Source organism: Lycorma delicatula, chromosome 10, assembly GCF_047948215.1.
Source record: "Lycorma delicatula isolate Av1 chromosome 10, ASM4794821v1, whole genome shotgun sequence".
In the NCBI taxonomy this organism is placed as follows: Eukaryota; Metazoa; Arthropoda; class Insecta; order Hemiptera; family Fulgoridae; genus Lycorma; species Lycorma delicatula.
The window spans coordinates 71,309,363-71,323,609 of record NC_134464.1 but is presented as its reverse complement, the minus strand read 5'-3'; the positions used below and the strand labels follow the sequence as shown (position 1 = coordinate 71,323,609).

The 14,247-nt window shown below is 29.7% G+C and overlaps 2 protein-coding genes across 2 annotated transcripts in view; one reads left to right on the top strand and one right to left on the bottom strand.

Moving 5' to 3' along the window:
- The window catches only part of gdl (gonadal protein gdl), a 51,325-nt gene that overhangs the window by 9,089 nt on the left and 27,989 nt on the right, over positions 1-14,247 (bottom strand). The gene's annotated exons all lie outside the window — the stretch shown is intronic.
- LOC142331074 (uncharacterized) overlaps positions 1-14,247 on the top strand; it is a 56,418-nt gene that overhangs the window by 37,154 nt on the left and 5,017 nt on the right. Inside the window, exons 11-15 of the mRNA XM_075376731.1 lie at positions 134-195; positions 3,578-3,725; positions 5,642-5,727; positions 7,209-7,323; positions 9,460-9,552. Coding sequence (XP_075232846.1) covers positions 134-195; positions 3,578-3,725; positions 5,642-5,727; positions 7,209-7,323; positions 9,460-9,552 — 504 coding nt within the window. The remainder of the gene's footprint in view (positions 1-133; positions 196-3,577; positions 3,726-5,641; positions 5,728-7,208; positions 7,324-9,459; positions 9,553-14,247) is intronic.

Here is a 14,247-nt window from a genome sequence, read left to right as displayed (position 1 = left end):
ATATATTGTTTGATTGTGATTTATAGCTAAACTGTGGCGTAGATTTTCAAGTCTTGTTTCTCTTTTCCACCCAAATTTTATCTGTGGTGTTTGTTTCAATTGATGTTCATATTAATTTTTTGGGTTTTTACAGGTGGAAAACAGAGATCTGCTACCCTTGAGGTACCAACTTCATCAGTTTCTACAACTGGCAAGGTATTCTAATGATATTACAGTACTTTTTAAAATATCATTTTGAAAAGTAATGTTTCTATTTTTCTGGGTGTTACTAAAGTAAATAATATTAAGAATATATTGTAACTGCTCATAAACTAACCCCCTCCACCAAAGTTTTATACTTCTCAGTGTTTTGGAGGTTCCTGAGCCTAAAATTATGATTACAAAGTATCGTTTGATTGTTTTTGGACATCTGTGTAAATGTATACTGAAGTTTTGCTTCTTGCTTATCTCAGGAACTGACTAACTTCTAATAATTATGGAATGTCATGTAGTAGCTTGTATATTTGGAGAATTGATTCCATTACATTTATGAAAAATATGAACAGGGATAGGTAATAAATAGAGGTATGTTTACTTTAGTCCTACTAAAGTAGGACTTTAGTTCATGTTTTTAAATTCTTTTTTTTCAACAGATAATTTTTGATTTGGTGGCTTCTCTATGATCAGATGTGGAACGTATTCAGATTTTATGATTTAAGGCCTCTGAATGTAAAATAAATGCAGCCAACAATATAATTTGAAACCTCTTAATATTATCTTAAAGCAGTTTTAGTTTCATAAACTCTTTGATGGTTTATTATTTTGTATTAAAATTTTAACTTACAAATTTAAAACATAAATTATTACATGAGAGATACAATAAAGACCATTTCATTGTAAAAAAATATATTCTGAAAACAATATAAATATTTTTTATTTCTCTTAAACTACATATATTTTACCACTTCTCTACATAATCGCCACATGAATTAAGACATTTATCTTAGTGATACACCAGCTTCAATATACCTTGTTGTATTCTTTTGCTACCAGTTCATTTAGCCACTGATTAACAGTATTTTTAAGTTCATTGCAAATTGCTTACCACTCAAAAATTCTTTTCAATTTCCCAAACAAATGGTAACCAGAAGGAGCTAAGTCCAAACTATATAGTGGGTGATCATAAATTTCCCATCCAAATGTTCTCAGTAAATCACAAGTCGGATCTGCAACATGTGGATGTGCATTATCGTGCAGCAGGATGACGCCATCGGTTAACCGTCCACGTTGCCAATTTTGAATGGTGCGCCATAGCTTACGTAGAGTTTTGCAGTAGGCTTCTGCACTTATAGTCGTCATTCCATGGGGCATGAAATCAATTAGCAGTATGCCAAATCGATCGCAAAAGACTGTGGCCATCAGTTTTCGTCCAAATTATTGTGGCTTGATCTTTGTTGGTCTAGTTGGTGATTGAAGATGACGCCATTCACTTGACTGCCGTTTTCTTTCTGGCGTGTAATACAAAATCCATGTTTCATCGCCAGTAACAATTGAATTAAGGAACTCATCACCTTTTTCTGTTTAGCGCATCAATAATTCCAAAGCAGATTGCATTTGGATTTTTTTGTGACGTTCTGTTAAGATGTGCAGCACACAATGTGCACAAACCTTTCTGAAGCCTAAATGGTCATAAACAATGTGACCAGTAACAGTTCTTGAAACATAAGGAAAAATAAGGGCCAGGTCAGAAATCGTTGAGCGACGATCTTTTCTGATTTCATCATCGATGCGTTTCAACAAGTCCTCAGTGATTATTGAGGGCCACCCCAAACGTTACTCATCGTGCACATTACTTCTGTTATTTCTAAACCTTTCATACCATTTTTGGATGTTTCTTTGATTCATTACGTTATTATCATATACAGCAACCAACTGCCTATGAATTTCAGCCGGCTTAATGTTTTGATGTTTTAAAAATTGTATGACTCCACGTATTTCACAGTTGGCCAACATTGATTTTCCTATTCATTTTATAATGTAATAACTCACAAGTAATCAAAGGTACTACAACACGACAACTTACAGACAACAATGCAGTGTGTACATTTCTACCATGGCCATGAACGATACAGGTTTACCAACCATAAAGAGAGAGATTTACCAGCAATCTTTACTTTAGAGTTATCCCTAGTATAATCTCCTCATTTGAAGGATATTTTCATGTAAATCTGGATTGCAGTTGTAGGCTAGTGCTTTAAATTTCTTCTGACTAAAACAACTTTTTCATTCTTTTTCTTGTTATGACATACTGATCGTCTTATATTTTTTATTATTATAAATACTACGCCTATGTTATTTTTATTTGATACTCTGTTGTATCATTTTGTGTTAATTATCCTATAATTCCTTAAAATAAATCTTCCCTAATCTATCTGTTTTAAATTTTATGCTCTCTGGCTAGCCCCCTGATTTAAACTTTTAACATTCTCTGCTTCAGCTTGAAGGATTTCATGGCTACTGTACTTTATGATGCCCTTTTGAGTAGTCTCTTACTTAATTAGTCCCTTATGATAACAGTTTGCAACACTTACCAGTGAATTTAAGAAATTATGACAATCACTGCTTGTCATAATTCCCTAAACTTGAGGAATGATGAAAGTTTGGCTGGGATTTTACCTTCAGATCCTTCAGTTTAAAGGATTCTACTCTCTGAGATGTTCTTACACAGTAAGAAGGTTTATCAGTTGTTACACACATGGAATAAAAGAGGTCTTCCTAAGGGAAATAATATTTATGAAAAGTTTATTTAAAAACTACAACTTCTTTTCCATTACTTTAGAAGACCTTGTGCTTGTAAAATAGCTTTGGAAATATGGGGGCAAATCATTTCATTTTGATCTAGTTAAACTTTTCATCAACCTCACTCCCAAAAAGAATGCTGAAAGTGAACTACAATATAAGTTTAATCATGCCAATTTAGATAGGACTGGAAGATATAATGAGAAGAGAAGGGTTGATTAAGGCAGTGACAGAATAAAAGAGGAAGTAAAAGATTACAAATTTTAAACATGATCAAAAATAAAATGAGTTAGCAGGAACTCAATATTTTAGCTGGAAGTAGAGAATGACATTGAGCGTTGTGCAAGAGATGACCAAGGACTGATAAGATAACTTCAGGGCCTATATCTTTTCAACATTTTACTATTCCAACCTATCTACCTTTATTTTGTAATGTTTGTGTATTTAAAAGTTTTAAACCTTTCTAAAATTAGGAAGTAAATTTTTAAATGTTATAAATTAATTTTTTTGTCTAATTACCTCAAATATTATTATTTTGAGTTTTTATCTACATTTCATATTACACTGGAACAGATTACCAGAATGTAGAAGTGTATTTAAATAATTAAAAAAAAAAAATTGATTGGCTTAACAAATCAGTTCCAGAAAAATTAATGAGGTGCTTTTTTGGTGCGCTTATTTTTCAGGAAACTGTTTTTCCAATTAAAAAATAAATTACTGGTAAAAATGCACAAAATCAATTAACTTTTTAATACTTATTTTACCCAAAAATTTTTATTTTATTTTTATTTTTTTGTAGGAAATGGAAGGAGTTCAATCAAAATATTTTATGCCTCAACAACGAGAGATATTTCAACATGAGGATAGAAATGTCTTCAAATCTCCTCCTCTCCCACCCCAGAAACACAGTAATATTAATTTAGCTGCTAGTACAGTTACTTCACCAGGTTTGTTTGTTAACATTAATATTCAGTGAAACTGATGTAGATTTAAGGAAAGTCAGGTATCTATGTGGCAAAGTGCTGGATATTTAATTAAAAAATGACAAATTCAGATGAAACTTTGACTTAAGTTGTTATTGAATAGATTGATTCTTCAGTCATCAATTGGCCATAATGCATTACCATATTGACTGTTGAAAAGTTATGCGGATGTAGGGCTAACTACATATGCATAATATCACTTGTATACATCTGTTAATAAAATGATTGGTAGTATCATGAGTTCAAGTTATTTTGGTTGTATCAGTTGTTCTCAAATTTTAACAAGAGAATCTCAGGTTTGTTTTTCTCTGCTGAACTGACTTATTAAAGTTTTTTTTCTTTATAAAGTAATGTTACATTAGCTCTGAGTAACTGCCATAATTTATTCGATGATATGTGGGAATCACTTAATCAAATATGGTTTTGGCCATTGGAATTAGTTTATATTTCACATCCTTCAGTTTTCAGGAGGTATTTCTTGAGACATATCAATTGTGTGGAATCATCAGATTGTTGAGATTCAGTTATTATTTTACACAGGACTACACATAAATTATACCACATTATATTGGCAATACTAGAATGAGTATTACAGTAAATCTGTTTGGTCATTAGCCATTAATAAATGCCAATGTGCACCCAATACAGCTTAACTTCAGTTATCTACTGAAACCTGCTAATTAAACATGGCTTTGGCTGGGATTTTACCTTCACATCCTTCAGTTTAAAGGATTCTACTCTCTGAGATGTTCTTACACAGGTAAGAAGGTTTATCAGTTGTTAAATACATGGATTTAAAAGAGGTCTTTCTAACTGAGCAAATAACATTTATGAAAAGTTTATTTAAAAATTATAACTTCTTTTCCATTTCTTTAGAATGACCTTTTGTTTCTTAAGTAGCATTGGAAACATGGGGGCAAATCATTTCATTTTGATGTGGCTGGTAATCAAACTAGGTGATAGGCATTGATTGGAGAAAATTGAGAGTAAAATCTGTAAAAAAAGACCATTCCAGCAGATAAAAAAAGGTTCTTGTAATAAATTACAATATCAGTTTTTAATTAACTTATAAATAAGTTAAAATTATTCTCTGAACTTAAAGCTGTACCATTATGAGGTAGACAAATATGATGACTGGACAAATAAGGTGATGTTACCCTCTGATTTATTAAGTTAAATTTCTCATTTGAATAATTTTTACCTGAATATCCTGAGAAATACAATCATTAATATGGTGTACTTCAACCATAAAACAATTACATCTTAATGATAACTAATCCTGCATTGATAATTTTCATGGCAATACTATTGTACACAGTTGGTTCATACCCAACTAAAAAGTAATCAACCCATCATTGCATGACCACATTTAAATTTATTTATTAAAGAGTTTAGAAAATGTAGCTAACCAGTTTGTGCTCAAATGGTTTCATATTTGAACTGGATTAATCAATCACATATAATGTACCATGTAAAAAAGCATTTATACTGAATTCTGAGTTTCCTTAAATGCTTAATTTACATCATATGTTCATTAAAATAAAGACTGAAACATTTTTCATGGTCTAATTATAGACATTGTTGATTCAGTAATGAGTTATGGTATGAAATTTACAAACAGCCCATGAATGTTTTTTTAGTAATAGATGACTAATTTTAAATCTGTATTTTTTTCCCAATAAAAGAACTGGAAATGCATACATCCATACATAACAGAAAATGGCTATTTTGACTTAAATGATCATAAAATACTTCTTAACCTCACTACCTCACTACGCAATTGTACTAGTTATAATATTATTAGTTCCTTGAGGATTACTACTAATAATATTTAATGTATCTGCATAAAAATTTGTGTTTGCTTTTGATTATGTTTTCAGGAATGGAGCTGAAAAAGAGTGTTGGGCTCTTCAATAGTGAAAAGAGAAATCAATCTAAGGATCTCAGTCATCCACTGAGTCAACTGGTAAGCCTGTGAATATCACCTTTTCTTAAGTTGGTGGTTTAATGTATTTCTACATGAAATTTATTTTTTTTTAAATTGTTCTTTCAGAATACTTTCATAAAAAAATATGGATACAATTAGAATTCTCAAACTTCTATTTATTTTTATCGCATTGATATGTTTATTATCAGATACAATCCCTGATTTACAAATATACGCAGATATGAACACTTCAGGTTTTTTTTTCAGTGTCATAATTAACAAATGGTAACATTAAATATTTTTCCTTACAGAATTGGAATCAGCTGTAGTTTATCTGCTTGACTTGTCTTATGGAGCAACTTGCATACATTTATATAAAAATTTGCATTAATTATCAGTTTTGTACTAAAACAACTATATAAGGACAAAATGCTAGAGTTATATTATTAATTTTCCTATTCCTGTAAGTTATTGAAATTAAACACAGTGATTGCACTTTCATTTTATGCTGGTGTTTATAAACAATGAATGTGCAACAGCAGTTAGTATCTCATAAAATAAAAATAAGTAATTTTTTTTTATTTCAGTGTTTTAAATTTGACCTACTTGTGAAAAATGCTCATTTAAGATGTTAGGAGCATCTATATTCAGTTTAGAACTTTTTTAAGTCTAGTAAATCATTTATATATTGCCAAATGTTTTTACTATCACCCTTAGGTTGTGCAATTTTGTTTTATAATAATCAAATTTATATTGTTTTATTAATCTGTTTAGCAGATTTCTGTACTTAATATATTTAGTTTTTAAGTTTGTGTTGAAAGATCGTTTAGTGACATTTTTGTACATCATATCATGTATTCTTATATTGTTTATTAGACCACTAGTAATCAAATTTTTCAAAGGTTTATATTTATGACAAATAACATTTTTAGTTGTGCAGCAACATGAAAGTTATTATTCACACAATTAACAATTTTTCTTATTGTAATTCTAACATAATTGGAACTCATCAGGTTCATTAATAGAAGAATTTCTATATGTTGAACAATATTTATTTCCTTTTTGTACATCGAATAATATTTAATCTACGTTATGATTTTTTTAAATTTTATTTTATTTTTTTAACCTTTGGATCCATCATTAGGCATCTTCAGAGGATAAGATGAATGATTTGTAGTGTGTGTGAAAATGCCATGCCTGACTGGAATTCGAACCTGGGACCTCCAGATGAAAGACCGAGATTCTACCACTCGCGCCACAAAGGCAGGCTAATCTACCTTATGATTACAAACTTTTATTTTCACTTGTTTTGTATTTTCCTCTCAAATTGCTATAGTTGGTTGCAAAACTGTAACTGTTGTAAATCTTTCTAATGAATCTTGATTTAGAGTATAAATATAAAATAGCTTGGTGTGATGTGTACATAAGTTAAATGCAATTATTCTGCATATGCATATCTATTCATTCAGTTAAGCTAATATCCACAAGAAATGTAGTAATGGATTTTCTAATTTTTTCAGGCAGCTAGAAGCAATGCAGAATCAGTGGAGTCGCAATATTTTATATCTTCAGAAAATGATATGTCACCCTGGACAAAAAGTCCAACTCCTTCTAGAGGAATGTCAAGTCCTCCTGGTAAGATACTGACTTGAGTTAGTATATTTAATTGACTTAACAACAGATTACTTAAGTAAAAATTTATGTACTTTTTAAACAATTTATGAGAGCTTGATTTTAACACATTAAAATTAAACAAACTGTGAAAGTGCTGTGTTAACTGTCTCAGTTGCTTTTTTAAAACTACTGTAAGAAAATAGAAAATTTTCTGGTAAAACTGGAATGTTTTAGTTTTTATTTTTAAGTGACATTATGTGAAATGGATTTAACAAATTTAATTAAAATTTATTAAATTGCTTATTTTAAAAAGCTATTTGTTTTAGCTCATAAAATAAGCTGAAATTCAAAGTTCCTAAAATTCACTGATGTGGTGGCTCAAATATCTCTTCCCAAAAAATTCATTAATTGTATAAGAAACAGAATGTTATAGATTAGTTTTTAATAGTTTAAAAATTTTTTATTTATCTAACTTGTGTTTTTTAATTGTTTGAGGTAGCCGTTTATAAATTTTCTGGCAGTGTTCATAAGGATTATTTTTGAAAATTTCAAGTAGCAATTTTGAATTTATATGTGTCATGTAGGAAGACTAAATTAGATTTACATAATTTTTATTTAAATTGTGTGTTCCCTCTATTTTCACAATCACTCCCGAAAACCCAACCGGATCTACTGAATTTCATGATTTCCTCTCAACTTAATATGAGTTATATTGAAAAATTAGTTTTATAATAATTTAGTCAACTTGTTGCTGTGAAACCTGTTGCACGTGCAGAAATATGAGGTGTGTTCAAAAAGTAACAAAGAATTTTATTTATTCTTCTACATTAATGTTATGTTATCCCTTCAAAATAGTCTCCATTAGATATTTACACTTATGCCACTTATATACAGTAGTTTATTGAGGAAACATTTTTGGCTGATTCTCAAGCCATATTTAACAAAAGAAATTAAAAAAATTGGGTAAATATTTAATTTCATCATTAACTTGCCATTATTGACACTAACTTCTTATCTCTCAAATTGCACTCACTTGTACAATTTGGTCTCCTATTATTATTATTATTATTACTTCTTTTCCCTTTCTACTTCATTATAAAGTACTCTATATTTTATAGTATGTAACTAAGAAGTCTATACTCAAAATTATACTCTTTCTGAATTTTTACTATCTTCCTAACAGGTGCCAATTACAAATATTATCATCAAAGCTAATACGACCCACAAAAATGCATGTGGTATTCATAAACTTTTTAATTATTTCCCCACATGCTTTTTCAAGCAATGTTAATCCCTCTGTAGGCAATTTTTTTTAAAACATATAAAATCTGAGATTTTTACACTGTTCAGTGATAAACATTTGTAAATGTGATGATGTCATGCACAAACACTCGATTATTGCAGTTGGAGAGGAAAGAAATATATAATATGCTGGCCAGACATTTGCCATGAATGTTGCCAACTTATGAAATATAAATTCCATGACATAATTACTATTTCAAACAGAAGGTTAGGACCCTAAAAATCTTTTAAATCTACTTTTTATACATTAAAATTTATTAACTTATCTCATCCAGTAGCAAGGGCTGACGCACATTTATAATTACCTGATGAGAAGTGAATTTTGCATTATGAGAAAAATTTCCATACCCGATCTGGATTTGAATCCAAAATATTTTTAATAAAAACTAAAGTTACTACCATACTCTAATGGTGCTCAGCAGTACAAGTCTAATTATTGTTTATGACTGATAGTAGGGGCATTTTTGTGATAGTAATCTAAAGTTGGAAGGATGTAAGATATTTACATCAATATTTGTTGTTATTAGAACAGATATGTGTGCATTTAAGAATAGAATAGAATTTTTTGCATTGATTTTTTCGTGCTTAAAACATATGTATTTTGGGTTATTTCATTTTTAAACAATAAGTTGCCTTTGCTGTGTTAATACATCACTTTCCAGATGAACAGTGGTGGTAACATCACATACGATTTGATAAGGGGTCTGCTAAAACATCATCATATAATGCTTGCTTCGTTTAGTAGGATGACATTAGAAAGGAAATCCATTTATAAAAGTTCTGCCTAAGACTTGAGAAAAAATAATTTTATATTTGCTGTAAAATTAAGTTAATATAAGTTTATAATTCCTACAGATACGCCCGCATTCAATGAGAGTTATTTGAATTTATTGTCACCACCTGCTCACAGGGAGTCAATTAATGTTCCAGGAACATCCAAATCACCTGGTAATTTCATCACTATACGTTTTCTATCTGTATGATTAGAGTTTAATTAGGATTAAGAAAATTAAATTGTACATTACACAAAAATGTTTAATATACACATATGCTCATTTACATAGAATTGATTTGTATGTCCAAAATTGTAGCCTTACTAAATTAATTAAAATTCTATTTATAATCAATTTTATGAGGATTTTTTATTGTGTTTACAGAATTTTAAATTTTACATAAAAACTATTGCTAATTGAAAGAACTGATGCATTTTATTTATTTTTACTTTCTTGGCATCATAACTAAAGCTATGCTGCAAGAAGGAAAGTATGGTAACACTGGGTAACAAAAAATAATTTTTTCTTTGCAGGAAGAAAAATATGAAATTCTGATAATATTCTTTCTCCTGAATTCAAATATGATATTGGTTTTTCCCCATCTCGCAAGGTTTCTGTGAGACAAGCATTTATAATTTCAAATATTTTAATACTTACTGCATTCTTAGCTACACAACATTCAAATGTTTGACTCACCTAGACAGTATGAAATGACGATTTTCTGTTATGTTTCACCTGTGGAGCATCTCTCTTGATGGTTCAACAATAATCAGCCAGCATATTAGGATTCCATTTACCTTGATACCTCTTTTCAGTAGCTGAAATCTCCTGATGAAAGTATTCCTCGAGCTCATTGCCCACTGAGCCAAGATTTTCCGGGAGGAAATCTAGTTGCAGTGCTTGAAGTATACTTCTAAGGACATATTACAACCCATACTTTTATAAGATGTTTGACAATATCATGGGAATTTTCTGCCTTTCGATTTCCCAAAAAACTCTGAGCTATATTTTTTAATACTTGCCAAGCTGCTTTCTCCAGTGGAGTAGTTCCTCAAACTTTTCATCATGTATTAGTGATCGATTATATTTGTGGACCCACAAATATTCCTTCTTTAATTTTTGCATCACAAATTTTAGGTGACTTCTGTTTTAAGTGCATGAAATCAGGAGTATTGTCCATGGCCTGATGAAATTCTTCATTAATCCTAGTTTGATATGCAATGGAGGTAGATATACATTTTTAGGATTACACAATGGTCATGTTACACATTTTTCTGTTCAGGAATGAGTGATTTGTGTTTAGGCCTTTCTTTTCAAATGAAATGGTTTTTTCTGTTCCTACTCTATCCCATTCACACAAAAAACAACAGTACTTTGTGTAACCAAGCTGCAGACCAAGAATAAATGCAATTAACTTCAAATCACCACAAATATTCCATTCATACACTGCATATTGAAGCTTTTCCAATGCAAATTTTTCCACTGTAAAGTTTTCATACATACTAGCTACATACATGTTTCTTTCATACTAGCAGAGTGAGCCACATATATTGATGGGAATTTATTGTCATGCAGAAGCACAACTTTTATGAACAAGCGCCATTGTGTTGGGTTATGTTCATTACAAAGTGTTTCCATAAGAGAAGAAATGTCATTACAAAACCGTAGGCCATTTTCTTCAGAAAATAGTCTTTAAATTCAGAATGACGATTATGATAAGTACATATCTTGTATTCTTTTGAAGAGAATTCCATCCTTTTAGCTGGGAAGCAAGCACTTCAGACTATTTTTTGGATAATTTTAAATCTTGTATGAGATGGTTAAGATTTTCTTGAGTCTGTAAATGAGGCTCAGATGAACTGCATTGTTCAAAAGCTGTATCACCAGACTGTGTTTCTTTTTCTTCCACCAGACTCTGAGCTCTCTAATGTCACTTGTTTTGGAGGCTTTGGTATGGTAATTCTTCACAGTGTGGAACTGGTCTCATTGTAGATTGCAAGTTAGGGTACACCACTGTATGTTTTGATTTTGACGTAATCCCTTTAATGTTTGTTAAGCAGAATAACAATCAGAAGAGTGATCTTTGGGTTCCCTCCAAATCATAGGGATAGCAAATGGCATGTGGCGTGTGCCATTTTTCCATGCAGTGAGAAGCCTAGAACACAAAACAACAGTTATGTGGGACCCAGGCCCTTGTTTGGTCCCTAACTTTACACCCAAAATAAAGTTCATATTTTTTTAATAGTAAGGTTTAAGAGTAAGGTTTCGCCTTTGGGACTTGAACATCACTTCACCACATACATAACAAAAATTAAAATGATTAAATAAAACTCTAGGTATTTTGTAACTAACGACTAATTAAAAGAATTAAAGTTGTAAATATGTAATACACAATAATTCAGACGCACAAAGTACTCACAACTGGCATTGTTCTGTTGACTGTGTGCTACAATAAATTATGCTTGAACATATTTATATACATCTGAACCTGCACAACAGTAGCAATGGTACCCTTTGAGTTAGCTCATTTGGTTCCATCATATTTACAATGCTCTAGGAGCTTTTATTTGACAATGGACAAAAAAACATTTTAAAATATTTAAAAAAAATTAAAATAACAAAAAAACTGTGGGTGATGGGAAAATTCCAAATACATATTTGAAAACAGGAGACAAAATTGCATTAAGTACACCTATTGGTACTCTTGAGACAAAAATCATGTTGACCAGTGTAATCAGTCAAATAATGGGATGTGGGTTTTTTGCATTTCTCAATGTTTCATGACCCAGGAGCCCAAGAAACAAAACAAGGGGGGTAATATTCATTCATATGTATTTACATGTATTTGTACGTTTGAAGCTTTAAACTTTTGACTGGATAAGCTAATTTTGATGAAATGTTGTACAGAGACTAGTGTATACAGTGAATTTGTTGGAAAAATTATGGGGTCAATATCTCCAGGAAAGGGGGGTTTTAATTATTTCAAAATTTTACAAATATGATCCCACTTTATATTAAGCTTAGTATATGCATGTATGCTTATCTTACCATTAAAAAAAAAATTGCCTCAAAAAGGAAACAAGCTATCTTTTTATTTATTGCATATTCTTTAACCAATTTTTTTTTAATGTCTTCCTAAATATAGCAGCAGTGCAAGTGACCCCCCCCCCAAAAAAAGATACTTTGGTGGCAATATTGGGGGTGGAAAGCTGGTAGTTTAAAAATATTGATTTCTGAATTTTTCAGATTATTTTTGAGGTTTATTTAAAATTTTAAATAATAAAATTTTATTATTAAAATTTTAAATAATACAATTTTAATAATAATAATGCAATAAAATTTTATCATTATTCATCCCCCATCCAAAGAAAAAATTCTTTGAAAAAGTCTTTAAAAAATGAGATTTTTTTTAAGATACCAATTTTTAAACTTTTTTGGTTTATTTAAACATATTATGATAACTTTAAAATAAAATTCATAATAAATTACTCCAACAAATAAATTTTGGTGTCTTTTTTCATGTATAATTATTTTTCCACTATATAAATACCAATGCCAGGAAAATATTACAACTTGTTGAGTACTTTTTTTAATATTATTTATATAACAAAATGAAGAGAATAAATTTTTTTGACTTTGAATGATAAATAAACGATTTATTAGTTAGAGAGGAATTTTTTTTAATTGATATTTATTTGTTATGTTGCTTCTATTAAAATAAAAATGTGAAAAAAATAATTCACTATGAAGTATTTTATAAAAAAAGAAAACTGCATCTGGGACATGTCTGTGTTATAATAATTTTCCATAAATTATTAAAAAAATTTAGGAAATTGATTCCTTCTACTGGTAGTGTTTCTTAAAACCAATTTTTCTTCAACACTGGAACTTCTCAAGAAGTAATATTTCTGAGATGTACTAAACTGAAGAATGTGAAGACAAGATAAATGCTAATAATTAAATAAAAAATAAAATATTTGGTTCCGGTATTTAACTGAAGACAAAGAATATCAAGTACAGTTTCACTGCATGGTATTGCCATTTCTTAATGGCTAATCCACAATAATTAATATTACTAAAAATAAATGTACTTAAATGACTTTATGAGTAAAAGGGAAATTAATTTGAAATTCACAAAAAAATGAAAAATTAAAAATAAGGTAATGATTTAAAATAACATGTATTAGAAGGACAATCACAATTTTTCATATGCTACACAGAAAACACGAAAATTGTATATAATAGATAATACAGCGTAAAAGTAAAGATAAACTCATTAAAACAACCCTAAAAAATTGTATATAATAAATAATACAGCTTAAAAGTAAAGATAATCTCATTAAAACAACCCTAAACAGTGATTGAAATAAAAAAATCTAAAAAAAAGAGTGCTCAAATTACTTTGATTTCTTTACCATATTGTGTAAAATCTCTCAGTAGCCATAAATTACAATATCCTTTGTGTTTATGAACACATAGCAAAGTGGTAGTATTTTTCTAATATTTTCTGTTTAAAATTTAAGTAAAATACCATACTTTCTGTTGGATATATATTGTAGGAAATCAATCAATATCAACAAATTTTAACAAAAAGCGGTCTTATGTCAACACTTGGGGCTGAAAGCATTAATCAAAGGTTTGTTGGTTGTAAAATTCATTATTGTCTATGCTTTTAAGTTTTGTGTACTAAAAAATTTATAACTTTTGGTATAGAAATAGATTTGAGTAGTATTAGATTGCTTTCACACCTACTAGATACAAACTAGAGTAAACAACAGTAGACTAACCATTCTATTAATTAAGGTTTCAGATTAATTTATTTGTATACAAGATGAACCTGCAATCTTATTGTCATGGAAATATATACAGT